The sequence below is a fragment of the Heptranchias perlo genome, chromosome 35, assembly GCF_035084215.1.
Source record: "Heptranchias perlo isolate sHepPer1 chromosome 35, sHepPer1.hap1, whole genome shotgun sequence".
Classification (NCBI taxonomy): domain Eukaryota; kingdom Metazoa; phylum Chordata; class Chondrichthyes; order Hexanchiformes; family Hexanchidae; genus Heptranchias; species Heptranchias perlo.
Window position 1 is genome coordinate 15,577,438 of NC_090359.1, and position 26,668 is coordinate 15,604,105.

General features: G+C 45.4%; 3 protein-coding genes across 3 annotated transcripts; all 3 read right to left on the reverse strand.

Moving 5' to 3' along the window:
- Window positions 1–5,283: 5,283 nt before the first annotated feature.
- Window positions 5,284–13,207, reverse strand: LOC137302274 (zona pellucida sperm-binding protein 3-like). Its single transcript, XM_067971920.1, has 8 exons — window positions 12,963–13,207; window positions 11,953–12,064; window positions 11,762–11,865; window positions 11,493–11,670; window positions 11,281–11,407; window positions 5,864–5,910; window positions 5,622–5,724; window positions 5,284–5,532 (listed from the first exon to the last, which is right to left on the reverse strand). The coding sequence occupies exons 1-8, from the start codon at window positions 13,150–13,152 to the stop codon at window positions 5,284–5,286; spliced, it is 1,110 nt and encodes a 369-aa protein (XP_067828021.1). The 5' UTR covers window positions 13,153–13,207.
- Window positions 13,208–18,022: 4,815 nt separating this feature from the next.
- Window positions 18,023–20,735, reverse strand: LOC137302119 (ferritin heavy chain B-like). The gene is made up of 4 exons (XM_067971791.1): window positions 20,634–20,735; window positions 19,225–19,371; window positions 18,687–18,812; window positions 18,023–18,333 (listed from the first exon to the last, which is right to left on the reverse strand). Exons 1-4 carry the CDS (start codon window positions 20,733–20,735, stop codon window positions 18,178–18,180), a joined length of 531 nt encoding a protein of 176 aa, XP_067827892.1. The 3' UTR covers window positions 18,023–18,177.
- A 2,683-nt stretch (window positions 20,736–23,418) lies between these two features.
- LOC137302121 (ferritin heavy chain, oocyte isoform-like) lies at window positions 23,419–26,668 on the reverse strand. The gene is made up of 4 exons (XM_067971794.1): window positions 26,529–26,668; window positions 24,892–25,038; window positions 24,158–24,283; window positions 23,419–23,727 (listed from the first exon to the last, which is right to left on the reverse strand). Exons 1-4 carry the CDS (start codon window positions 26,628–26,630, stop codon window positions 23,575–23,577), a joined length of 528 nt encoding a protein of 175 aa, XP_067827895.1. The 5' UTR covers window positions 26,631–26,668; the 3' UTR covers window positions 23,419–23,574.

Below are 26,668 nucleotides of genomic sequence, written 5' to 3' on the forward strand. Positions count from 1 at the left end.
GTTATTGCTGCTTTCGAAGCTTCACTTTCATTTATCTGAAATATTGGATGTTGAAAATACAATGAAAAACTGACTCGGCCTTTCCCACTTCCACAAATTGATTTCACAGCGATTTTAAAAATCTGCTCTCTGCCTCACGCTTCAGCTCGATGTCAGAACCACAATGATGGGCAAGAAATAAAATGCAGAATCGCGCTGTCACCAGCCCGAAACAGAGAGAGACAGGTCTCGGAACAGGCGCAGACATGAAAGATCTCACATACAGCAATGAAAATGATGCATGTTACAGTGAATCTATTTTAACTACTTGTTTGATGACAATTTGTTTAACTTTCCACATGCCACTGTTGAAAGAAGACTTACTTTCTATCTCTTTGTTAGTCAAGGTGCAGAGAAAAATTATTTGGGGAGCAGGGAAAAAGTGACAGATAGAAAGAAAGAGAGAGACACTCAGAAACGCATACAACAAGTGAGACAGACATAGTCATATTCACACATACACAAACACACACATTCCTAGCTACATAAACACTCGCACACAGACATTGACACACACCAATAACCTGAAAGTAACACTTGACAAACAGTGGAGCAGCATGCTGCAAACAGAGCTAAACGATCCCACAAACAACGGATCAGATCAAAGCTCTGCAGTCCTGCCACACCCATTTGTGAATGATGGTGGATAATTAAACAACTAATGGGAAGAGGCTCTATGAACATCCCCATCCTCAATGATGGTAAAGCCCAGCGTGTGAGTGCAAAGTTTTAGAAACCGTCTTCAGCCAGAAGTGCCGAGTGGATGATCCATCTCGGCCTCCTCCCGAAATCCCCACCATCACAGAAACCAGTCGAACATCGAGGTGAAGAGTGAAGCTGAGAGCAGATTTTAAAACCGTTGGAATGTCAGTGAAATTAAATTGGGGAAAGTGGGAAACTCCGAGTCAGTTTTACACTGGACATTCCGCATCCAATAATGGAGATAAATGAGAGAAAAAGCTTTTCAAGACGGCGAAAGTTTAATCTCCCCGTCGGTGAATTGAACCCCGGTCTCTCGCGTAACAGGCGGGGACACTCACCACTATACTAACGAGGAACTGCTGCATTGACTGTGCACTCATCCCAGATGGTGTTAGACATGCTTCATGTATCAGTGCATTTCTTTCAACTATTTATTTTAAGACAGTTTGTTTCATTTTCTCCGGGCCACTCTTGAAAGAACCTTTTACATTTCCATCTCTTTGTTAGACAACGAACAACTGACTCTGTCTTTCTTTCGTTCTTTCTTTCTCTCTTATCGTGGTGAGTTGCCCCGCCTTCGTCCGGGGTTTAATTCCCCGACGGGGAGGAAGCATTTTTCAGACGCCAACTTTTAATTTTATGTCTTCGCCGAGCTTCTTCCTAAACAAAAACTACAGAGCAAAAAAACAGGTGATTGTCACTTTCAGAATATTATTGTACGGAGACTATTTGAGGACTGGATGCAGAGCAATTGTGATTTTTGCTAACTGGTGATTAAGGTGACAGATTCGAAATTCATTCATTTCCCCCGCGCAGGTTCAAATCTGACAGACTTCAGATCCCGTCATTCATCAACCCGTTTCATCTCTCCGTTTCAAAATTCAACAAGTTCCTTGTCGAATTAATAATTCTTAAGTGAATTTAAATTCCACGATGTTGAACATCGCGAGTTTTATGCTCATTTTAATTGATCTGCAAGATTTCACGAAATCTACGACAGAAATCGAACAAAAATCAGCCAAATTATTCATGTTCTGTATCTCTGTATTTCTGAGTCACTCCATGTGTATGTGTGTCTGTTTCTGTGTGTCTGTGTCTGTTTGTCTGTGTATGTGCCTCATCGTTTCTATGTTTTCCTGCGTAGGTCTCTGTCTCTTTCTCTCTGAACAGAGTGAGACAGAAAACTGCTCACTATTCCAGGATCATCCTGGAATCCAAAGATATCCCCTGTATCTCTTCTCGACCACAAACCGTCTTCTTGCACCCCCTGCCTCTTCCACCCTCACCAAAAAAATTGCGAGGAGCTCCTGGACTATTCTGTCACAAAGATTGAGACCATCCGTTCAGCTGCCGCTCCGGTGGAAAGCTCTCCACTGGATCGGCATACCGAGCACAAAAGAAGATGGAGTGGTTGTTGGAGGCCAATCATCTCAGCCCCAGGACATTGCTGCTGGAGTTCCTCAGGGCAGTGTCTTTGGCCCAACCATCTTCAGCTGCTTCATCAATGACCTTTCCCCCATCATAAGGTCAGAAATGGGGATCTTTGCTGACGATTGCGCAGTGTTCAGTTCCATTCGCAACCCCACAGATAAGATGCAGTCAGTGCCCACATGCAGCAAGACCTGGACAACATCCAGGCTTGGGCTGATAAGTGGCAAGTAACATTGACGCCAGACAATTGCCAGGCAATGACAATCTCCAACAAGAGAGAGTCTAACCACCTCCCCTTGACATTCAATGGCATTACCATCGCCGAATCCCCCACCATCAACATCCTGGGGGTCACCATTGACCAGAAACTTAACTGGACCAGCCATATAAATACTGTGGCCACAGGAGTAGGCCAGAAGCTGGGTATTCTGTGGTGAGTGACCCACCTCTGGACTCCCCAAAGCCTTTCCACCATCTGCGAGGCACAAGTCAGGAGTGTGATGGAATACTCTCCACTTGCCTGGATGAGTGCAGCTCCAACAACATTCAAGAATCTCGACACCATCCAGGACAAAGTAGCCCACTTGATTGGCATCCCATCCACCACCCGAAACATTCACTCCCTTCACCACCGGCGCACAGTGGCTGCAGTGTGTACCATCCACAGGATGCACTGCAGCCACTCGCCAAGGCTTCTTCGACAGCACCTCCCAAACCCACGACCTCTAACAGCTAGAAGGACAAGAGCAGCAGGCACATGGGAACAACACCACCTGCACGTTCCCCTCCTCGTCACACACCATCCCGACTTGGAAATATATCACCGTTCCTTCAGCGTTGCTCAGACAAAAACCTGGAACTCCCTACCTAACAGCACATTGGGAGAACCGTCACCACACGGACTGCAACGGTTCAAGAAGGCCGCTCACCACCACCTTCTCAAGGGCAATTAGGGATGGGCAATAAATGGTGGCCTTGCCAGCGACGCCCACATCCCATGAACGATTAAAAAAATACAATAATGGCGCGGGTGGGATACAAAACCATGGGTGCAGAGCACAGTGGATTAGCAGTCCGTTCCCGTAACCACTCGGCCACCTTGTCGCATGAACAGTGCAAAGAAAGCCCTTTTATTTTGTAAAAGCAAAAGTCTTGGACTGAAAGGTCAGAGTAAGAAAGCCGCTTTTCAATCACCAGTTCCCAGATTCTGAGGGCAGCAGAGGTGACATGGTAGTGTGGCTGAGCGGTCGAAGGCGCTGGATTGAGGTCCCAGTCTCTGTCGGGGCGTGGGTTTAAATCCCACCGCTGCTACAATTTGAGGTGCTGGTTGTTTTGGCCTCATCGCTCAGAATCCTTCTTTTCGAAGCAGCGCCATTGCTGTTGTTCAGGCACAACTGCCACACCTGATGTCCCTCGTCGTGATCGTTTTGTGGTTAATACTCTGCGTTGTGGTCGCAGTCACCTCCGTGCGAATCCGAGTCTCCACAGAGTGTCATTTACCGATTTTCTCCATTGCCACATATGCTAAGAGAATGCAGCAAGAAATCAATCTTTCGCACAAGAAATAATATTATTTTGGTGAAACCTTTTAATTCCGTCAAATCCCAGCACTCTCACATGCCTGTACTTGATGTTCCACTGTTCAAACCCGCCTCTTCTCCCAGCTTTTTCTTCCTTCCACAGTCAATAGGCCGCCTTGACTTTCCTCCTTCCATTTCATGGACACTTTCCTGCTCCATTGCCGACTCCAACATTCACTTTCACGATCGCACGCCTTTCAGTTTGTTCTGCTCCGACCGCTGTTTCTATTGGGCACATGTCCCATTCGCACCAATGTTCATTTGTGCCTTGAAACCAGTCGACACATTTCGATCTGCGTGACCGCTCGACAGACAAACACGACGAAAGCAGGGCTGGTCTCTGGAAAGACAGCCGCCCGAATGTTCACGAAATTTACTTGGGGAATCTTGTGATCCAGGGGATGGTAACTGAAGAACTGGTTTTTGTTTTGATGCTTGTTGGCTCTTTTCTCTCAGCAGTTGAGTTGCGTGAGTGACGGGCAGCGCGACAGAGCTGTGAATGGCGGTTGAAAGGTGCACATTTGGCAAGTTGGGGCGGTGCAGTAAGATCGGAAGTGTTCCGCCTTGATCTTAATAGTTCTGTTGAAGCGTGAGATTGAAGCGAGTCGAGCATAAATGTAAAGAGCGCCTGTGGGGAAAAAGGAGCGATTACAGGCCATGAGCGGAAGGTCTTTCAAATTCTCGTGGCGCAGGACGCTGTTTGCGGAAACGGCAGATTTTAAACGCATGTGTCGGAAAGTAAAGTGCGATCTTGTGTGTGAGAAGAGCACAAGAAAGTTGTGCTTGAAGCTGCGCCCTTGAGGCAAGTTGCAGGTTGTCAGGAAAACTGCGATAGTGAAAGCTCAAAAATAAACCCAGAAACTGCTGGCAACACTCAGCAGGTCAGGTAGTATCTGTGGGGAGATATTCGCTTTACCGGGGGCGTCATTGTGCACTTTGATTAATATTAAAGACCTGTACAAGATGGACGGGTTGCACCTCAACAAGGCTGGGACCAATGTCCTCGTAGGGATTTTACCCTTGACTTATCAGCGAGCGATACCGGCCTTTACTGGGCCTCAGCTATTTACAATGTATATCAGTGTAAAAAGATCTCTGACGCTAGCTGCGTGGAAAAGTGAGCTGTGAGGAGGACACAAAGTGTCTGCAAAGGGATACAGACAGGTTACGTGAGTGGACAAGGTGGCAGGTGGAGTATAATGGGGGGAAATGTGTGGTTATTCACTTTGATAGGAAGAATAGAAAAACAAAATGTTTTAAAATGGTGAGCAACTATTGAATATTCATGTTCAGAGAGACTTGGGTGTCCTGGTGCAAGAAACACAGAAAGTTAACATGTTGGTACAGCAAGCAATTAGGAAGGCAAATGGCATGTTGGCCTTTATTGCAAGGGGGCTGGAATACAAGAGTAAGGAAGTCTTGTTGCAATTGTACGGGGCTTTGGTGAGACCACACCTGGAGTACTGTGTACAGTTTTGCTCTCCTTATCTAAGCAAGGATAAACTTGCCTGAGAGGCGGTGTAACAAAGCTTCACTTGGAGATGAGGGTGATGATGCCTTTCCTCGTGGACTCTGCCATGCTGTCTGCCAGAAGCATATCCCCGTACACTTCCAGTCGGTCTGGGTCTATCCAGTCCCACAGAGCCAACGGCAGTTTCATGACAGAGCGCCAGTACCGAATCTGCCCCGGTGACGAGGAGATGTCGACATATGTCTTCACCGCCTGGAGGTCATTTGGTGGGCGGATCGCCCGCCGTTTATACAAACCGCGGGAATTTCCCTGCCGTTCATTTCAATGGGAATCAGAATGGTCTTGGGCTGTAGCACAAAGTGGGTGATAGCGGATAGGCCGCCCATCACACATCCCACCTGATATTCAGTTCCCTTGACTTCAGTGGGACTTGACTGAATATCAGGAGGAAGCTTCAGCGAGCGATACCGGCCGTCAGGCGGTACCGTCCAGGAAGAATTCCTGCCCCAGGTGGTTTTAATAACGAGCGGTCAATCTGCAAGGCCAGTTTTACACCAGATCACCAAGCAGAAAATGTACCCCAGAGAGTCTGTAATTATTCGTTCTGGGAACGGAAGTATATAGAAATTCAAGACAATACATTTTCTGAATTTGTACATTTCCTGTGACCAGAACCACGACCATCTCCTGTGGAACAAACGGATTTGTGTTAACATTGCAGAGAATCCATTGGAAATCCACATTGTGAATTGAAACATTCAGCATTGTACAAATTCCGGATTGGTGTCGGTCATTCAAACATTACCACAGACACTCGCTTTATTTCATCTTATTCATCTCTCTCCCACCGTGAGATAAATATCTAACCTTCTGACACCAAAATCAACGAGCGACATATGTTTTCATCACGTTCATCGCGAAGAACTAATGGATCATCTTTAGTACAGCTGATTCAGACCTCTAAGAGGTCTCTTTGGGCCTCTGTGAATGATCAATAAATGGATTGAAAAGGGCAGGTCAGTTAAAATCTGATTTTTTACCGTATTAACAAACAGCCAAGTGATTAGGAGATTCTAATTGCCAGTTTAGTGCAGACACCATGTGATGAGTTCAGCACTCACTCGAAAGCAAACTGAGAGCTGGTCTGTTTCTGGCTCTGTGATATTGGAAGGAGTGACTGGTTGTGTTTCAGGGGTCTGTGTTGTGCTGATGACTGGAGCAGAAAAAAACACCTTTGGGCTGAAATCTACACCTGATTCTTTGATGCCTCGTGTGTTTGGACCTTTTGAACATCTGCTTTGCTCAGACAGCCTGTCATTGTCCTTCTTACAGAAACAAATATATGGAAAATATACAATCCTAGAATCTCACAGCACAGGAGGCCATTCGACCCATCGTGCAGTGGCCAGCTCTTTGAAGGATGTAACCGATTACTCCCATTCCCGTGCTCTTTACCCATAAACTTTGTAATTTTTACCTTTTCAAGTATTTATCCAATTTTCCTTTTAAAGTTACGATTGAATCGAGCTCCACCATCCTTTGAGGCAGTGCGTTCCAGATCATAACAATTCGCTGTGTAAAAAATCTCCTTATTTTCCTTCTAGTTCTTTTGCCAATCATCTTAAATCTGCGTCCGTTGGTTGCCGACCCTCCCGCCAGTGGGTGAAGTTTCTCCTTATTCACTCGATCAAAACCCCTCTTAATTTTGAACACGTGGATTACTTCTACCCTTAACCTTCATTGCTCGAAGCAGAACAATCCCAGGTTCTCGAGTCTCTCCACACAACTAAACCCCATCCCTGGTATAATTCTGGGAAATCTCCTCTCCATCCTCTCCAAGACCTTGACCTCCTTAATAAATTATAGTGCCCAGAATTGGACACAATACTTCAGATGAGGCCTGAACAATGATTTATAAACGTTTCACATAACTTCCTTGCTTTTGTGCTCTATTTCTCGATTATTAAGCCAAGGAACCGGATGCTGTTTTAACGGTTTCACCAACTTGTGCTGCCGCCCTCCGCTCTGATCCCATTGCCCGTCTCTCGGTCCTGTCCCCGGGCTCGGGGACTCTCGGCCGGTCCAGGGCCCTTTAAGAGGGACGCGCCACACTGCGCATGTGCGCCGTTTATTTAAATCAAACCGCGCGATTCAAAGGAAAAGTGACGTCAGTTTCCGTCACAATAAAAACCGCTCGTTCTCAACCGAAAAAACGGAAAGTTTGTCTCGCGACACAACAGGAAGCGGCCGCTGATCTGGCGGGTGATGTGCGCATGTGCGAACATTCTCCCAGAGTGCAGCGCGGCCCGTCTCACAGATGGGGCCTTTTCTCTGCCGCTCTGCATTGTGGGAGATTCGGCCGCCATTACGGGCCCGGGTCACCGAGTTCATCCAATCACAGGTGAAGCTTCCCGGATTGGTGGAACCGACAGAGTGCAGGTGGTCTGTGGAGCGAGAGAATCTCTGAGAAGAGGGGCAGCCAATTGGGGAAATCACAGGAGGTGGTGACCGGTCATAAACCCAATCGGTGAATGACGGATTGAACCAAGGAAAGGAATGAAGAAACTCGACTGGGACCTGTGGGAACAGGCGGACTAATAAATTTAACCCGTGTCCAGTTCAGGTCACCACATTACAGGAAAGATGGGATTGGACCAGAGAGGGTCCAGAGGAGATTTACAAGGATGGTCCAGGACTGGAGAATTTTAGCAATGAGGAAGGATTGGATCGGCTGGAGTTGTTTTCATTGGAACAGAGGAGGCTGAGGGGGGGGATTTAATTGAGGTGTATAAAATTATTGGGGGCCACGCGGACTGCGTCACTTCAAGGCGGCAACTCACCCCCACCTTCTCAAAGGCAAATGGGATGGGCAATAAATGCTGCCCTTGCCAGTAACACCCACATCCCATGAACAAATAAAAAAAGAATATGAAGGTCCTATATCCCTTAGCAGAGAGGCCAATAACCGGGGGGCATATATTTCAAATAATTGGAAGAATTCGAGGGGATCTGGGGATAATTTTTTTCACCCAGAGGGTGGTGTGGGTTTGAACCTGACTCGCTGAAAGGGTGGTGGAGGCAGAAACCGACATCGCTTTTTATAAGTACTTGGATGCGCACTTGAAGTCCCGTCACCTGCAAGGCTGCGGACCAAGACCAAGAGTGCGATTAGGCTGGATAGCTTTTTCAGCTGGCACAGACAATGGGCCGAATAGCCTCCTTCTGTGCTGTAAATTTCTATGATTCTATAACCCCTAGGTTCAAATGTAACATGGCAAAAGATACATGTCTACGGTTCAAAAAAATATCTTTATAGGGAGGGGACAATGTAGAGTTCTGCCCGAAAATGTTGTTCACACAGACTCCATGAATTATTTTAAATGGGAATAATAGTGGAGGCACCTTGGAACAGAGGAACATTAAAGTGGACGAGGGGGCGAGAGGAAAGTCACCTGTTTCTGTCCTGTAAGATCCTAAGCTTCATTGAGAATGAATTCATGAAGCATTTCTACATGGTATTTTGTTGCAACATTTTAAAAATACCCCAAAGTAGTTCTCCTGGTGTCCTGGCCAGTATATCCAGTTTGTAAAGCCTCCCTGAAATGTTTACATGTAAATCAGACAACAGTCAGAAGAGGGTAGGATGGCCCTACACTACACTACAATGTATTGTCATCTATTGGGTTTAATGTTTCCTAACATTATTTATCAATAGTGTGAGGAAGCTCAGAGTGAAAGTGAGGAGGGGCCGTCTGACTGCAGTTTCCACTGGAAGAAAAATCACCTTGTGTGTAGTGAGCAGAAATGAATTGCTATTGTTAAAAGTTCCCACTAACTTATTGTGATTCTACTGCAACAGAACGAGCCTGGATCTCCTGCTATGTTTAAACACTAAACTTCAGTGATTATAGCTTAAGTAAAATATTACTATGATTTGATTTAAATGGAGAAGTGGTTTCCACCTGCCAAAGAATGTTGTCTGAAGCGAGGGTGTTTACTGCTAACAGCTCCCATCCTGTTTAATAGACCCCCTGAATGTCTGATTTACCAAAAAGAAAAACCCAGCTCAATAAAGATAAACAAATATGCTCTTATTAAATCTGAAGAACATTTTATGAACAAATTTCAGTATTTCAAAGGCAAGGTTGTCCCAGACATGGATTGTACCCAATTCACTGTAAAGTTATAAAGACACAGCCAGTTTAACGACCAGGGGACATAACCTCGAAGTTCGAATTAGGACTTCCAGGAATGAAGTTAAGAGACACTTCTACACACAACGAGTGGGAGAAGTTAGGAACACTCTTCCACAAATGGCAGTTGATGCTAGCTCAATTGTTAAATCTATTATCTCAGGTTAAAATTTTGTGAATCAAAAAGGTAAGGGATATGACTAAGGCAGGTATATGGAGTTATGTCACAGATCAACCATGATCTCATTGAATGGTGGACCAGGCGAGAGGGGCTAAATGGCCAACTCCTGTTCCGATTGCCACCCCTCAAATATAGTGAATGATAAACAATAACGTAATCTGAAAAATAGGACTAACCACTTACAATACAATCCTGAGGGCCTGCCGTGAGGGGAAGCTGAGGATAACGAAACTTCAGTCTGTGCTCACGAGAAGACAGGTGAAATTCAAATCCAACAGAGGTAAATCACAACCGCTGGGCTCCCCGTCCCTCGCACTCTGTGCCTGTACCCAATGAGCACAACATTGCCCCCTGTGAACATTAATCTTTACACTGGGCATTGGAAATTTACTTGGAGCCCCAGCCCAACAAAACAAAGATCTTCACATCAGGGGCAGAGATCTTCAATCTTGGAAGAGAGTTCAAGTCCACCCACTTTCAATCCTATTGGTGTTTGGACAATGAGCTCCAAATGGGAAAGTTTAGGAGTTTGGAGCCCATGTGCGGATTCGAGTGATCAATGGCCACAGAGCACCAAGGGAATGATTGTGCAGTCAACCACCCGGCACCAGTACTTCAGGCCAGTCCCACTGTCCCTTCAGAGCTCATTGACCTGCACAATGAGGGCCTGGCAAGCCTTCACCCATTGCTGCAGCCATCCCTGGACTGGGCCTGGATACACTATTACCAGCCATTCTGCCACGAGTTACATGGACCCATTTCAACCCATTTCACTAACAGGAGGAACTGACGGAGGAGTGCAGTGTGTTACTAACACGGTATTGAGCACTCATTGTGTCGTTGACTGGAGACAGTGAGAAATGAGCAACCAGCCATGAGAAGATACAAGTGGTCACTGCTTTATTGGTCATTTGATAACTAGTTAAACTGGGTTTGCTTGTGTTTCCTGTTCAGGAACAAGTCAATCCAAGAAGCAGAGATCAGAGAGACAGCGCTCACAGTCAGGGCCAAGATCAGGACCACCTCAGACGCCACACCTATAAAGCAACAAGAAACCAATGGTTAGTGAAGGAAATACTGAGGGGAAAATGGAAACTAGCAGTCGGCCAACTCACCACCTGGAGACCTCTCCTGCATCCTTTGCTCAACATCATTAAGGGGCTCAGTTGCCAGGTCTGTCACATGAGGATCCAGAATGACCAAGGGTCCAAGTGAGGCCTCACCCTCCCACTTCAACTCAGCATCACTCTCTGCAATATCAAACATTCCAGTTAGAGGGTAAAGGGTGACCTCCAACAATCAAGAGGATCAATGTCCTACCAGGTCCAGATACAAGATCCCTCCTTCCTCTGGAATCAACGAGGAAATCCCTTGTGGCACTGCAGTTGCCCAGATGACAACAGGCACACACGTCATTGGTCGATTCTTCCAATGGGGTCGAGCTCAACCAGAGAATCAGTTCATCAACCAGGTTGTCCATCACCCTTTAATCAACACATCCCTGAACGAGAGAGGGAACTTACATATTCTGGAAAGTACAAGCCTTGTTCATGGAATCTCTCCGATCCACTGCAGCAACTTTCAGGTGACAGGTGATGAAAATCTGAGGGACACATTCAATACAAGTTGTTATTTAGTGACCTCCTCCCAACATGGGGAACCCAATGTTTGGCTTCCTCTTACCAAGGAACGGTCATCTCCAAAGAAGCGGAACGCATCCAGATCAAACTGGAGTTCGTCCAGCTCACGTTCACCTCTTGGCAACACAAAGGTTGAAAAGGAGTCCTCAGCTTTGCTGTCCAGGAGGCAACTGAAGAAAGATTTAAAAAGGGACAAAGTGAATTAAGTGAACCGATTGAGACAGAACCAGCTGGAGAAAGCAGAGAGCTCCTTACCCATGGGAGTCAATGATGTTGTATCTTGGGGTGGAATCCTTGTCTGGGCTCAATGTCGCTGCACAGCTGTCAATGTAGAGATTCAAGGGCATGTGGTTGGTCATTGAAACAGAGGCCTCAATGTGAATGAGGTCACCCAGGTAGTAGACAGTCGAGGTGCGCTCTGAAAGCCAGTCATCTGAAGTACAAGAGGACAAGGGTTGGAGACAGTGGGTGTAACTCCCAGTGGGAGACGACAGAAAAGCACTCGCCATCCACCCATCACATACCGTTCATAAGACGCAGTGAGAATGACAGAAGTCCTTCTCCAGACTTGGTAGAGCGGAATGGGATCCAGGTGGGCTTGATAGGGTCACTGCTCACATTGCCCTTCCTGAAAGGACACTACAGTAATTTCAGGACAACTTCAGAGAACTGCACCTGCTGTAGACCTTATTTGCAATAGAGTAAAGATTCTTACCTAAAATAGTGGCACTCAATGGGAATGACTGCTCCATTAGTTCTCACAATAACAGATCCACGAGCATTTGGGGTGTGGTTCAGGTGGGTGGTGTCGACCAGGAAATCGCCAGCCATCTGAAAGACATCAGGTTAAGGAATGAAGAGCTGGTCTCATTGAACAAAAGCTATTTCTGGTCATTTTCCTACCCTGTTAAGCAGCAGTTTAAGGGGTTTCAGCTGCTCCTCAATGACACATGATTGAAGTAGCTCCACCATTGGGAGAAGTTGCCTGGAGCAGCCTCTGTTACTCTGCTCAGTCCACCTTCTATTACAGGGGACTTCAGGCCTGCAGTCAGAAACCCCTGAAATGATTGGCACTGCCAGATTTGATGAGCATTCTTTCGCATATAGATTAGAGCTTTCACCTTAAGGGGCTCAAGTTACCCCTGATATGGAGCACAAAACACAACATCACTTTTAAATCTCATCTGTGTCCGTGGAATCAATGGTATTGGCAGGTGTAACAACCAAAAGTGGAGTTCCCCTTTAATACACTGTATCCCAATTATTATTCCACTTGTTTCATCTTTCAAGGGAAGTCTCAACAGGAACTTCCACACTGAACATTCATTGACCACAAGTTGAGGCAACAGGCCTGAATATCCACAGGAAGGAACGGAAAAGATAAATCAATTGAGGCACAAAAGAACAGAGTGGTTTGGAGAAATGCAGGTGAAGGTTCAAGGTCAATAGAATTGAATCTCAGAGTTAGAGAGCAGCAATGACCCATTTAAGAAAGATGCAGTCCCTCAGTGACAAGTCGAAGTTCTTTTTAAATATAAAGCGAAGATTGACATGTCAACATAAAGAAGTAGTTTCACACAGGGTGATACTTCACAGTGGGCAAAAATTTATACACAGATTTCATTCAGGGATCTCCTCAGTGGCTGGAGTTTCCCCCGATGTTAATGAGTTCAGAGTGGGCAGTAATCTACACAGTGAAATTGGAACAAGAGTTGAGGAATCACATTAACTGCAATCTGCTGCCACATTCATGGAGCCCATAGTCAAAGAGGACAGTGTGGTTCTGAGAGTAGATCCCAGTTGGCCGACAACCTGCTGTCCCCAGGGTCAGGTCAGCAGCTTTAATCAGGTGCCTGGTTCTAAATAAATCCATGTCTACCCTCACCAGCAGGTTCTGCTCTCCACACTGCACCATCACAGTCTGCAGTGGAGACAGACTTCTCCCCTCAGACACACTGAAATGGGAACCAAAGGGAGGCACAGGGAGAGGGACTCTCTGGGGCACAGGGGTGGGTTTTACTCTTCTCCATGGAAATCTCTGGCCTACAAACTGTTGTCAAATATCAGAGCAACAAACCGCTCCAACTAACACCAGCACCGGGAACAAACCTCTCACTACAAAATCCCCCATGATACCAAACAACTCAACTATCACTTTACCCACCAACCAGCACCTTTTTTTTTTTCTTTTTTTTTCTGGCCCCCCTTTTATAAGAAGGGGGGGGTGTAGGGTGTGCTTAAGTACTAAAAACCAAATAAAACGAAACCAGGCATCAAATTAAAATTTTATTTTCCTCGTCCAGGATGCACTCCAGCACCTGCGGTGCCCACCGGTCGCGGAAAGCCTCAAGCGTACCGGCAGACACCGCGTGCTCCATCTCCAGGGCCACCCGGGCGCGGAACAACCCGCGAAAGAGAGGCAGACAGGCCGAGCGACCGCCCCCACGGACCGCGAGCATCCTGGACCTGGGGATATCCAGGATGCACTCCAGTTTCGTCTAGTTTTCTGGTGGGTCAGTGGCGGGTGGACTCCCTGCCGGAGGAGCTCAGGCCTTTCGCCTGGAGTACCACGCACCTCCGGTACCTGGGAGTCTACCTCGGCCCTGCCGAGGAAGCCTGGCCGGCGAACTGGGAAGAGCTGGAGGCCAAGGTCGCCGCTCGCCTGGCGCGCTGGACAGGACTGCTCCGAGTGTTATCCTACAGGGGTCGAGTGCTGGTCATAAACCAGCTGGTGGCCGCCATGTTGTGGTACCGGTTGGTCACTTTGACCCCACCCCCCGAGTTTGTCACCAAGATTCAGAGGAAGTTCGTCGACTTCTTCTGGGCCAAAGGGATGCACTGGGTCGCTGCCGCGGTCCTGAGTCTCCCGCTTAGGGAGGGCGGTCAGGGGCTGGTGTGCGTCCGCACCCAGGTGGCAACTTTCCGCCTTCGGACGCTGCGGCGATACCTGTACGTTGAGCGTCCTCTTAGATGGCGTGCGCTGGCGACGTATTTTTTCCGCCAGCTGCACGGCCTGAACTACGACACGCAGCTCCTGTTCGTCTCGCTGGTGGGCGGCCGCACGTCTTTGCAGGAGCTGCCTGTCTTTTACCAGGATCTGCTCAGGGTCTGGAACATGGTCGCCTCCGGTCGGAGCTCTCGCCCGTCAGGGGTAGCGGCCGTCCTGCAGGAGCCGCTGCTCGGGAATCCGTTCCTCTGCGATATCGGCTTCGGCCACTCGCGGCTGTCGGGGCGGAGGGCCGTGGCCGGTCGCGTAACCAGAGTCAGGGACGTCCTGGATGGCGGTGGGTCGGGTTGGTTGGAGCCGTGGGCGCTCGCCGCACGGATGTCCTCGTGGCGTGCCGGGGACGCGGCCATCGCCATCCAGGCGTTGAAATCGGCGCTCGGCCCTGACTCCACTCGGGATGTGGAGGCGGCTCAGGCGTGCGGAGCCAACCCGTCCGACCTGACCCCCGTTCGGACGGAGTTCCTCCTCGGCGCCAAACCCCGGCACCTCCCTCGGGGGGCCGCGCCTCACAACTTGAGCCGTCTCTCGGAAATTCCCTCCGTGCCGTTTCTCACCGCGCGGAGGGATTTCCTGTACGGGCTGCTCCTGCACACCATCCACTTCCTCGCCCTCGTCTCTCGGCCGGACACGCCCTGGCGTAACATCCTGCCGTCCGGCGGAGACGGGGGTTCCCAGTGGGGGGCTCTCTACTCAGGGATCCTCCCGTGTTCCATCGGGGATCTGGGCTGGAGGGTGGTGCACGGAGCAGTCGCGTGCAACCGGCGGTTACGCCATTTCACGGACACCCAGGCCGCTTGTGATTTCTGCGGCCTGGAGGAGTCCGTGTTTCATTTGTTCACGGGGTGTGGGAGACTGCAGCCCCGGTTTGATTATTTGAAGGGGCTGCTCCTCAAGTTCTGGCTGCATTTCAGTCCCACGCTCCTGATCTTTGGCCGCCCGGTGAGGAGGGGGGCGGGCAGGTCGGTGGACGTTCTCGTGGGCCTGCTCCTGGGCCTGTCCAAGGTGGCCATCCACAGGTCTAGGATGATCGTGGTCCGTGGGGGCGGTCGCTCGGCCTGTCTGCCTCTCTTCAGCGGAATGCTCCGCGCCCGGGTGGCCCTGGAGATGGAGCACGCGGTGTCTGCCGGTACGCTTGAGGCTTTCCACGACCGGTGGGCACCGCAGGGGCTGGAGTGCATCCTGGACGAGGATAATAAAATTTTTATTTGAACACTTGGTTTTGGTTTGTTTGGTTTTAGTATTTAAGCACACCCCACACCCCTCTTCTTATAAAAGAGGGGCCTAACAAAATTAAAAAAAAAGGAAAAAAAAAAATCTGAAAGTGAAAAAAAAAGAAAAAAAAAAATCAGAAAGTTTCTCTTTGTTTCAATCTCTTGGAATCATAACTTTGAATTATTTGATAATAATTTGATATTTTCACTGAAGTGGCTTTTCATAATCTGGTCAAGTTTATTACTTGTTGGTGATTGTGATGTTGAGACAATATTCAAAGCAATCAAGTTGTCTTGAGTGAATTTGCAAACCACCATTGGTCAGAGAAATGGAAATTCCATCCCATGGATGGTGTGAATCGTCCCCAGTTCTAATATAGAGAATGGGTGTGTCTGAGGATTGGCAGCATGGGGGCATCAACTGGGCAAAGCATTGTGGGATGTGTCATTTTTAGTTTTGATTCTCATGAAATGTTGTTTGGTAAAATTCAGGATATTCAGCGAGAATGAGAGGCAGTGAAGATTACTGAATGCAATGTCACCCACACAAACATCTCCATTTGTGTCAGCTGTGGCTCAGTGGCAGCACTCTCACCTCAGAGTCAGAAGGTTGTGGGTTCAAGTCATCATCTCGAGACTTGAGCACATAATCTAGGCTGACTAAGGGAGTGCTGTACTGTCGGAGGTGCCGTCTTTTGGATGTGATATTAAATCGAGGCCTCATCTGCTCTCTCAGGTGGACGTGAAATATCCCACAGCACTATTTCGAGGAAGAGCAGCGGAGTTCTCCCCAATATCTGGACCAATATTTATCCCTCAACGAACATCACTAAAACAGATTATCAGGTCAATATTTCATTGCTGTTTTTGGGTCCTTGCTGGAGGCAAATTGACTGCCGCATTTCTTACCTTACAACAGTGACTACACCTCAAAGGTGCGAACTATGCAGCAGTCAAAGCTACCAGATAATCCACACTGACTCGTAAAATTATGGCTCAACAACGTATGAAATGTGGTGACATTGATATCCCAAAAGTGCCTTTAGAGATCATAATATCCTACTATTACAGCACAGAAAGAAGCCATTCAGCCCATTGTGCCGATGCTGCCTCTTTGAAAGAGCTATCCAATTAGTCCCACTCCCCTGCTCTTTCCCCCTTCAAGTATTTATCCAATTTCCTTTTGAAAGTTATTAAATCTGCTTCCACCACCCGATGAGGCAATGCATTCCAGATCAGAACACTGAAAAAAGTTTCGTGTCACTTCTGGTTCTTTTACCAATCACCTTAAATCTGTGTTTGCTGGTTACTAACCGGTCTGCTACTGGAATCAGTTTCCCCTTATTTACTCCATCAATATAAAGATATTAACATGGACTGACTGAAGACGGCAATTCTATCACACCCAGTGCAAGTCACAAGTTCCTAAACTTCACTTGGAAACACTGGATAATTACAGCTACAGCATCAACATTTGAATCCATTCATAGGGGTGAAGGAGATGAAGGGAGAACCCATAGGATTTGGAAAGGTTGATTACAATTTGGTATGGAACGCACAATAGGACTATAGGCAAATCGACACATTTATGGAGGAGCTGATTGTATTGTGTTTATGAATTGATGGCATTGGGATGTGGAGTTTCAGGCAAAATATCTATTTAACTTGGTTTAAATGAAATGGTGATCCAGTAGAATTTAGAATTGTAATCTATTATTAACTGCACAATGGGATAAATACAAATTGATAGATTTATGGATGAGCTGCTTATATTGGGTTTATGAATTGATGGAACAGTAGTGGTATGGAAGAGTTTAGGAGCCTTATCTATTCAACTTAATGGTTCAAGTTAGCTGTTTAGTGCATTTACTACGTCTCCCAGAAGGAAGATTTTGTTTGCTGGAGTTTAGTTCGAGGTATTTTTTCTGTACCATACCCAATTTATTATTCATGGGGGAGATTAACAGGGGGTTGGGGTGCAAGATGAAAATGAAGGGAAATAGACAAACAGGGAACCTGCACTCCCCCATATGAGACCTATTTGACTCCAAACAAACAGTTTATTAGGAGTAATAGTGAGTGATTTCATAAGCTACCCCAACTACCTACTGAGGTCTGTAGCATCTTTGAAAAAAAAGCATGTGGATTGTTCTTCCCCAGGCAGATACTATTCTTAAAAAAATTGCCTGTTGGACTGAAATTACTAGTTCACTTTCCTTGTGTTTTATTGGAACAAAATGTTACAGCAGCTGATTTTGCATCATTAATGAGTTAAACAGTTGATAATATGCAGTACTAATAGGAACAGTAACTCATTACTGTATTGTTCTTTGCATTGAAATCAGTAGTAATCATTTTACTGCATAAATACAATTTGCACTCAAGGCAGACACATTGGCCCTCAACACCCAAGTCACTACATTGATATGACCCCAGAAGAAAAAATGTCATAGGGCAGAATCTCACCCTAAAGCCAATACATAGCCCAATGTAATTTGTTACAACAGCTGAATTATGTTAATCTGAAAAATAAGCAATCACTCAATTTACAAGGAGCCAAAACCCAGTCTTCTGTAACAGTTTATTTCCAGTTACTATTACATTTCACATCAAGAGCCCAGGTCTCACAGCTCTTAGTACAAAGTCACCATTGCTACAGGATAGGGGTTCTTCAGACTATAAACAGGAGTACTGAACAATAAGCTTTATCCCTGCAGTCAGTTCAATCACTCTCCCCCAGGGTGAGCTTGTCAAACAGGTACACTCCCATGCCATTCTCAGGGGCTCCCAGTCTCTTCAGGTTGGTGATGTGATCTCCAAGCTTCTTGATCATCTTCACTTGTTCATCCAAGTAGTGGGTCTCCAGGAAGTCACACAACTGGAAGAAAAGATGGAAAATAGTTATGTCCAGCAAGAGATGGAGGAAGATCTGAGCTTCTCCAAGGGTTTGGATTTTAATCTTCTTGGTCTGGAGGATAGTCAAGTGGTGCACTTTAGATTGATGCATTTTATACAGTAACTTTGCTCTATTAAGTGCTTAGATCCTGGGATCAGATACATTTACTTCTAATGCAGACAGTAGGGCAATCTCCCTTTCCTGTCTCCCCTCCCCAATAAAATTTGAGCATGACACCAACAAAGCTATTGGGTATGAAGATCTTTTGAATAGGCTCAAGGACAGTAAATTTCCACCACCTCGAACTTACCCAAAGGCCCACATTAAAAACTTACATGAGGGTCTGTCCTCTCAGTGGAGAGTTTGTGCAGATCCAGCAGACTCTGGTTCACATTCTTCTCCATCTGCAGAGCTCTCTGCATCGCCTCCAGACCATTGCTCCACTCATCCTGCTCTGGCTTCTGAAAAGGGAATCAGGTCTCAGCCAGTTCACTTAATGGATTAAACAAAATACACAAGAAAGTACTGAAGGAAAATAGGGGTGAAAAGCAATCAGATGTCCATGTTGCCATGAACCAATTGTCCCAAGAATATAGAATTACACCACCACAACCACGAGTCAAATAGTATAAATGTCTTTAAGGAGAAGTACTGAGGGAGACAGTAATAGATGGATGTGATGATAGGGCAAGATGAAGGTGGGAGGCAGCTCATGTGGAGCATAAACACCAGCATGGACCAGTTGGGCTAAATGTCCTGTTTCTGTGCTGGACATTCTATGTAATTATGTGCATTAGAACAAATTGCTTTAGAAATATTTAAATTTGTCCATTTAAGGGGAGCCATTCAGAAGGCCACTCCATTAAATCTAACCTTGATATCCTCCAAGATGACTCGGCCCCCACGCTGATTCTGGAATTTCAGCAGTTTCTCAGCGTGCTCCCAGTCCTCATGCGACTGCTCCTTGAAGAACTCAGCAAAGTGACGCAGGGCAACATCATCCCGGTCAAAGTAATAGGACTGGTGAGATCAAAAGTAGTTGGGTATCAGAATTATCATCATGGGTATTGTACATAAAGCCAACCTCAATATTTTGCTTTCTGTCAAGGGTTCAAGTCTCACTGAGCTTGTAGGCAGATGGTTCTGAAAACTAGCACAGGCTGACTTGCTTCACTAACCTGGTAGTGAGATAATCTCACTCCTAGCAATAGGGAAGCTGGCCAATGGAAAATTACCAATTCAGCTTTGAACATGCTCAACACAATATTTCACTTTAATCTTCACACCCAAGACTGAATTATATGTCTAGAAATTAGTGAAGGAACATAAAAGCTTACATCCTTTTCATGACTGAAATTTGAAACAAACCCCTTTCTACAACTACCACAAACAGCATTAACTTAGCACCTTCAACACTAAACATCAAGGCATTTCAGAGGAGAAACAGATACCAAGCAGTAAGAGTTGCATGACTAGAAACTGTTAGCATTTGAATGCTTTGAGAGACAGACGGAGGTAGGAAGGCAAAGGGATTAACAGTTACACTGAGTAGGACCAAAATGGCTGAAGGCCCTACCACCAATAGAGCAAAGGCAGAGAGTGAAGACAGACAGGGACAAGCTGGCACTTAAAAAGTGAAGGTTCAGAGCATAGAAACAGAAGTGGGACATACAGCCATTTGAGCCAACTCAATGATTTAATTAGAACATGGATCTGTACATCAACTCATCCTTCAATACCCTGACCCAACAAAAGATTTCAGTCTTGAAAGCACCAATTAATCCCCAACATCCACAGACTTTCAAGGGAGAGAGTTCTAGATTTCCAGTACCTTTGAGGGGAAAAGTGCTTCCTCACTTACCTCCTAAATGGACTAGCTCTTATTTAAGATTATGACCCCCCCCCCCCATTGCAAGGAGAATGTGGGGAAAGACTGTGGAGAGATGTAGAATAGAGGGTAAGAAATATGAATCCCAGGCATTGAATGCAGAGTGTATTGCAAAACACAACTTCAATAGAAAGCTCAGACACCAGGAAAGTGAACAATTGAGATTTAAGATATAGAATGTGGTGCAACTACTGCAAGGAAGAGGGAGACATTTTGATAATGACTGTACAATAAATCACATTATATTACAGCTTTAAAAAGACACTCACCATCCATCAATTGGGGGGAGGGGGTGCAGATTAGAGAAAAGGCAATAGATGAGTTGGAGAAAACAGAATTTTGTAATGTCACATTAGAATCTCCAATGTGAAGGGGTCAAAGAAACAAAACTCACCATAGAAAGATAAACATAGGAGGAATAGAGCTCCATATTGATCTGCTTGTTGACACCATCCTCACACTCCTTGTGATAGTTCTGACACACTTGGGAAGCCATCTTTAAATTAACTTTAACAAAACTAAACAACTCTATTGAAGCAAGCAACTGAAAAACAGCCACCCAGAGCTCCATATTTATACTGCTGGTTAATCCTGGGCGTGGCAGCCTAGATGATGAGTGACAGTTGGCAATACCCAATCAGAAATTACATCCTCTCTCAGAACACCAATCAAGAAAAGGGAGGAGGGGAGATGACACCCAGAGCCAGTCAGAACTTTGAAGGAGGAGCATCATTGGCTGACAATTCAATAAAGATCCAATTGCTTTGACTTTCCTCAAACTGTAAAATCTGTTTCCGTGACCGGTGGGCACCGCAGGGACTGGAGTGCATCCTGGATCGATGTAATAAAATTATAATTTAACACTTATTTTGGGTTTATTGATTTACTGCACATAAACACAACCAACCCCCCCTCCCCTTCTTATAAAAGGGGGGCCTAAAACACAAAAAAAGGAAAAGCAAAAAAACCATGGCTGCTCTTCCATCCCACACTCCAAAGAAAAAAAAATCTGATCGTGACCATATTCTTGACCATAATCGACCTTTCTTTGATGGACCAATAAGGGAGACTCTGGGTTGCCCCAGGGTCACCAAACATAAACCATCACAAGTGGCCCTCTCAGGGCACCACTAATATTGGATGGTCCAATCAAACTGAAAAGAGACCAAAATAAGCATCAAGTGCCACCAAAAACAACAGGATACTTTCCCAATTAAATCAGGATTCTATTATTGATGTCTGAAAGACAGTCGATACCCTGCGGTGCCCAGCGGTCGCGGAAGGCATCAAGCGTAACGGTGGACACCACATGCTCCCTCTCCGGGGCCACCCGGGCACTTGACCATAATGGACCAAATTGTCAATTGGTGGATCTGCCCCCATCCCATCGGTTATGGTCACTGATCGTGACGGTTCAAAGATCCAGAACCACAGGTTTAATTGTTGTTTGCGGGTCAGTGTCTTTGAATAATTCTGGATGGATCCGTGAGTTGGTTATTTGGCAAGTAGCGGCGGGTTTGAGGCAACATCCAAACAGATCAGAGCCTGTGAACAGCAACCAACAGCGAGTCAGGCGAATGGAAAGTGGGTGTGATGAACGTGTTAAACACAAGTCCTTCAATACTCCATCAATTCTAGGGTCAGTGAGCATCTGTACACACATCGGCTGGAAAGTGAAGGGGGCCACGGCATGTTGAGTTCTTGTTTTGTCATCATGACATTTTACAAACAATAAAATGCAGAGCACTCCACGGGGAAGAGACTGTGGACCATTGACTGAAGGGATTTGGGGGGTGGGGGGTGGTTTGGTGTTGGGAGGGATTGCGGTGAGAGGCAAACACTGTGTGTAGTGTTGGTTGTATATACAGTGAGCGACAGTGGTGAACAGACTATCTGGTATTTCCTGGGTTTGGTAATCCCTTGTTTCAATGATTAATCTCTTGTACTTTTTGGACAGTCAAACACCAAGCGGAAAGAGTCGAGTGGTGAATTTTCTCATTAGAAAGGGGAGTTACTGATATTTCCCTAAATCCGGTCAGGGAAGGATGGGGCTCCGTGGACATTTTGTGTTCCAGATCACATCAGAATACTGTCGGATCAACAACAAACAGCAGGCTAAAAAAAAATCAAAGGTGGAACCTAGTGAAGGAAAGATGAAGCAACGAAAAGTGGGGTCGATGGACTGATCTGATCATATGATCCCTGTGTGAGAATAACCTGAACATCACTGGTGCAAACTCAGTTAAAGCTTTAAACAGACCAAGTAGTTGGTGGTTTAGCCTTTAATTAGATGGCTCTATTCTCCAACTCTTCAGTAGACTTACAAGTGGCAGTTTTGGCAATTGGGATCTAGTGTTATTTGGTTCCAGGCCAAATAAGATTACACAAAGATTGTATTCGCAAGGAGAGGGGAATGGGGCAAGAACTGTTTAATGAAACAGAATCCAGCAAGGGAAACTTAGAGGGGCTCTTAGATTTGCAACAGCAAATGGAAGTATTTTAGAGGCTATGGGGTCCAGGATATAAAAGGTGCATGAGGTGAACAGAGACTGGAAAATAAAAATTGAGATTGAAACAAATAGCAGGAGCTGGACCAAAGTTCTGCACAGGAAGAAAAAGATGGGCTGAAGAGAAGGAGGAAAGAGCCAGGTAACCCGAGCAGGAACAATTGGAGATTTGGTCTTACTTTGCTCCAGGATTTTTGTAACTACTTAAATTTGAATACCTGCTTCAGGGAACACTTCCCTCATGTCCTACAATGGACAAGTCAGCAGCAATGTGTGGGGTTGTTTATTCAGAAGGTTAACTACTGTAATCACCATTGATGCCCACATCCCATGAACGAATAGTAATAAAAAAATGCACACTCTCCAAAAGGGATTCAAGCCTATGTGGAGGAAGTGGTCTTACTGTAATCAGATTACAGTTTAATCTCTACTACAGAACACCAAATATTGAAAGCTGTTAGGTACAAATCTAATTTTGGCCTGATGGCCATCCTAGGCTGCTACAAAACCAAATTAAGCCTTCTGGAGGGGAAGGGGTTAAAACATCCATGTGCCCAAACAAATCAGATTTGATCACGGTGACAACCTATTTCTTAGAATTTTTTTTTGTTTGACGCAAGGCCACGTGCATTGGTGTTAGAATGTGCTCAATTACTGAAGAAAAGGAACCAGTTCAACATCAAAATGTTTTATTTCAGCTGCCAGAACACTCAACTACAATGTTTGGAAGTTAATCTTAGACTTTGAATTCCATTCCCAGTTCAGAGAGATGGCAACATAAAACTTCAATACACAAGTTGAATATCTGCAACATGGACAACAGTCCAGTCACTCCTCCCCCAGGGTGTGCTTGTCAAACAGGTACACTCCCATGCCATTCTCAGGGGCTCCCAGTCTCTTCAGGTTGGTGATGTGATCTCCAAGCTTCTTGATCATCTTCACTTGTTCATCCAAGTAGTGGGTCTCCAGGAAGTCACACAACTGGAAAGGGAAAAATAAAAATCAAGCTAGCTACTTGAATCATTAGGTTCCTTTAATCTCACTTCCCCACTGGGGAATACTCAAGGTCTCATTACAAAATATGGCCAAGAGACTACTAGATCTAACTCCTTGCCCTCCCAGCCACTGGTATTGAAAATAAATGCTGCCCTGCCCCAGTCCCTCAACTAAAGTCAGTATCCATTTGAAGGTTCCCTTCAAGCCCAAGATATCTCAACCCTTGAAACAGATTGATTTCAAGGACAGATTTTAATGCTCACCTTCAGTAGATTTAACAAACCTCAGATTTAGAAATGGAAAGTATTGAGCTGCATTCAGTCTGATGTGATTTTAAAGGACAGTGCTAAATTACACAATCCCAAATTAAAAATAAACCCAAAAGCTAAATGCCACTGATGCATTAAGGACTTACATGAGGGTCTGTCCTCTCAGTGGACAGTTTGTGCAGATCCAGCAGACTCTGGTTCACATCCTTCTCCATCTGCAGAGCTCTCTGCATCGCCTCCAGACCATTGCCCCACTCATCCTGCTCTGGCTTCTGAAAAGTGAAGTCTTTCAAGTCACAAAATGCTCAAGCTCCCATCTGCATCCCATGCAGTATTAATCTCAAACTAGCCTGAAACAAGAGGATGACTGGAGAGTGGAAGAAAATTGATTTTTGCCCTGATGTTAGCAACAAGTACTCTGTTCAGTTATAATGTAGAACATGTGGCTCATTAATGAGAAAACATCTTCTCTGCTGTGGAGAAATTTTCCACATTCTGAAAGCTGGATAGAGGCTGCACTGGGGACCATTCAATATGAAAATAAGCCTCAATAAATTACATTTGGTCCAGTCATGAACTCAACAACTGGCAGGTGGGTCATTAACCAGAGGACACACATTGAAGATAATGGGCAAAAGAACCAGAGGGAAGATAGAGATTTCATATATAAACAGTGAATTGTTACAATCTGGAATGAAATGCCTGAAAGGGAAGCTGATTCAATAGCAACTGTCAGAACAGATCTTTATGTATAGAATCACGAAAAGGAATAATTTACAGCTCTATGGGGAAAGAGCAGGGCACGAGGGACTAATTGGATATTCTTTCAAAGAGCCAGCACAGACACTATGAGCCAAATGGCCTGATTCTATGAACAAACCTTGATGTCCTCCAAGATGATTCGGCCTCCACGCTGATTCTGGAATTTCAGCAGTTTCTCAGCGTGCTCCCGTTCCTCATGTGACTGCTCCTTGAAGAACTCAGCAAAGTGACGCAGGGCAACATCATCCCGGTCAAAGTAATAGGACTGTAGGCACAAGAGTCAATTAAACAATCATACCAAATTAAGATAGAGAACAAACATCAGTACAGTGATTTCACCATGGATCAGGGAACCAAGGAGTTTGATCATTTTTAAAGAGTACTCATATTTCCTAACTCAGTTCACCTGGTGAAAGTAGACAACAGGTGGCCAGTGGAGAATGGAATCACCTCAGTCTTTGACCACACTGAGCAACTCAACTTAAACCCAAGCTTGAGCTACTTGGCCATTCAGGTACCTCCTGCCCACATCTCAATTTATACAAAGCATTAACCAGGAAGTCACATGACAGGTCCTCCTTCAGTGTTGGATACTGTGACCAAGGTGCCGAAAGCTACCTGTTCCACCACAAGTGATTCAGAAAGACCAGGGTGCACAATTAGTCAATTAACTCATGCAATGAGTCTCCTCCTTTTAGAGGGTCTGTGTACTGGATCAGAACTTGTGACATTCCAAGAAAATAAGTTGTAACAGAGACAAACAATGTGAGAGGATAAAACTCAAATTAGTTCAGATCAATAAATTAGGGAAAATTTAGATGTACATTCGACATCTGAAAAACTTTTCCAAATCAATAATCTGAACTCACCACAAACCCCCACCCCCTATTCACATGTCAAGGATCAGCACAGCCCAAGGAGGGGTGACCTGCTTCGTTCATGGTCTTGCCCAGTCCCATGTGGTCCAGGAGAGGGAGCATGCAGTGTCCACCAGTACACTCATTTGAGGCCATGACCAGTAGGCACCAGTGAAGAGTGAGATATAAATTTCCTTTTGCTCAAATTAGGCTTCATGTTCATTGCTTTGTAGCAATTGGGCACTTTCCTGATAACAACAGAGAGCAACTCAATGTCAGCCTTACTTGATTAAAAAAGGCACACATTTCTCCACTGTGTTCTATACATTCCATCAATTACAAGTTTCTTGCTATTGTACAGACAAGGGTTACACTCCATCCCAAACCTGAACAAAACTCCCTTCATTAAGCAAGAAACTCCACCCATTTTGAAAATTCCCAATTTGATTTTAGAAACTTTGAGAAGTTCAATTAAGCTTTTGGCTGGAAAAGACAGGTTACAAGATAAAGAGTATGTAGCTATGGCTAAGAATGCCCATGGATTTGTGTTTTGACTAAAGATTTCACCACAGGTGTTTCAAAGACCCCAACTATGGGCAAGTCACCTGTAACTCAAAAGACACTCACTGGCCAATGTACTGAATAGGCTTTTTTTTTGGGGGGGTGGGGAATGCATTTCACAGTCTCAATGTAAACTCCAACATGGAAACTATATAAAAAAGGACCCAGACAATCCATTTGAAAGGAGAATGAAACATCACAACGATAAAGATACTTAAAAGAAATATTAGAACAGCAAATTCAATTATTTTACTGAATTTAAAAGGTTAATTCACTAGAATTCAGTAAGTCTACATTAGTTAATAAGACAAAATACCCAAAGAAACCCAAAGCTCACCATAGAAAGATAAACATAGGAGGAATAGAGCTCCATATTTATCTGCTTGTTGACACCATCCTCACACTCCTTGTGGTAATTCTGACACACTTGAGAAGCCATCCAAACTACTTTTTTTTTAATAGACCAGCAACTGACTA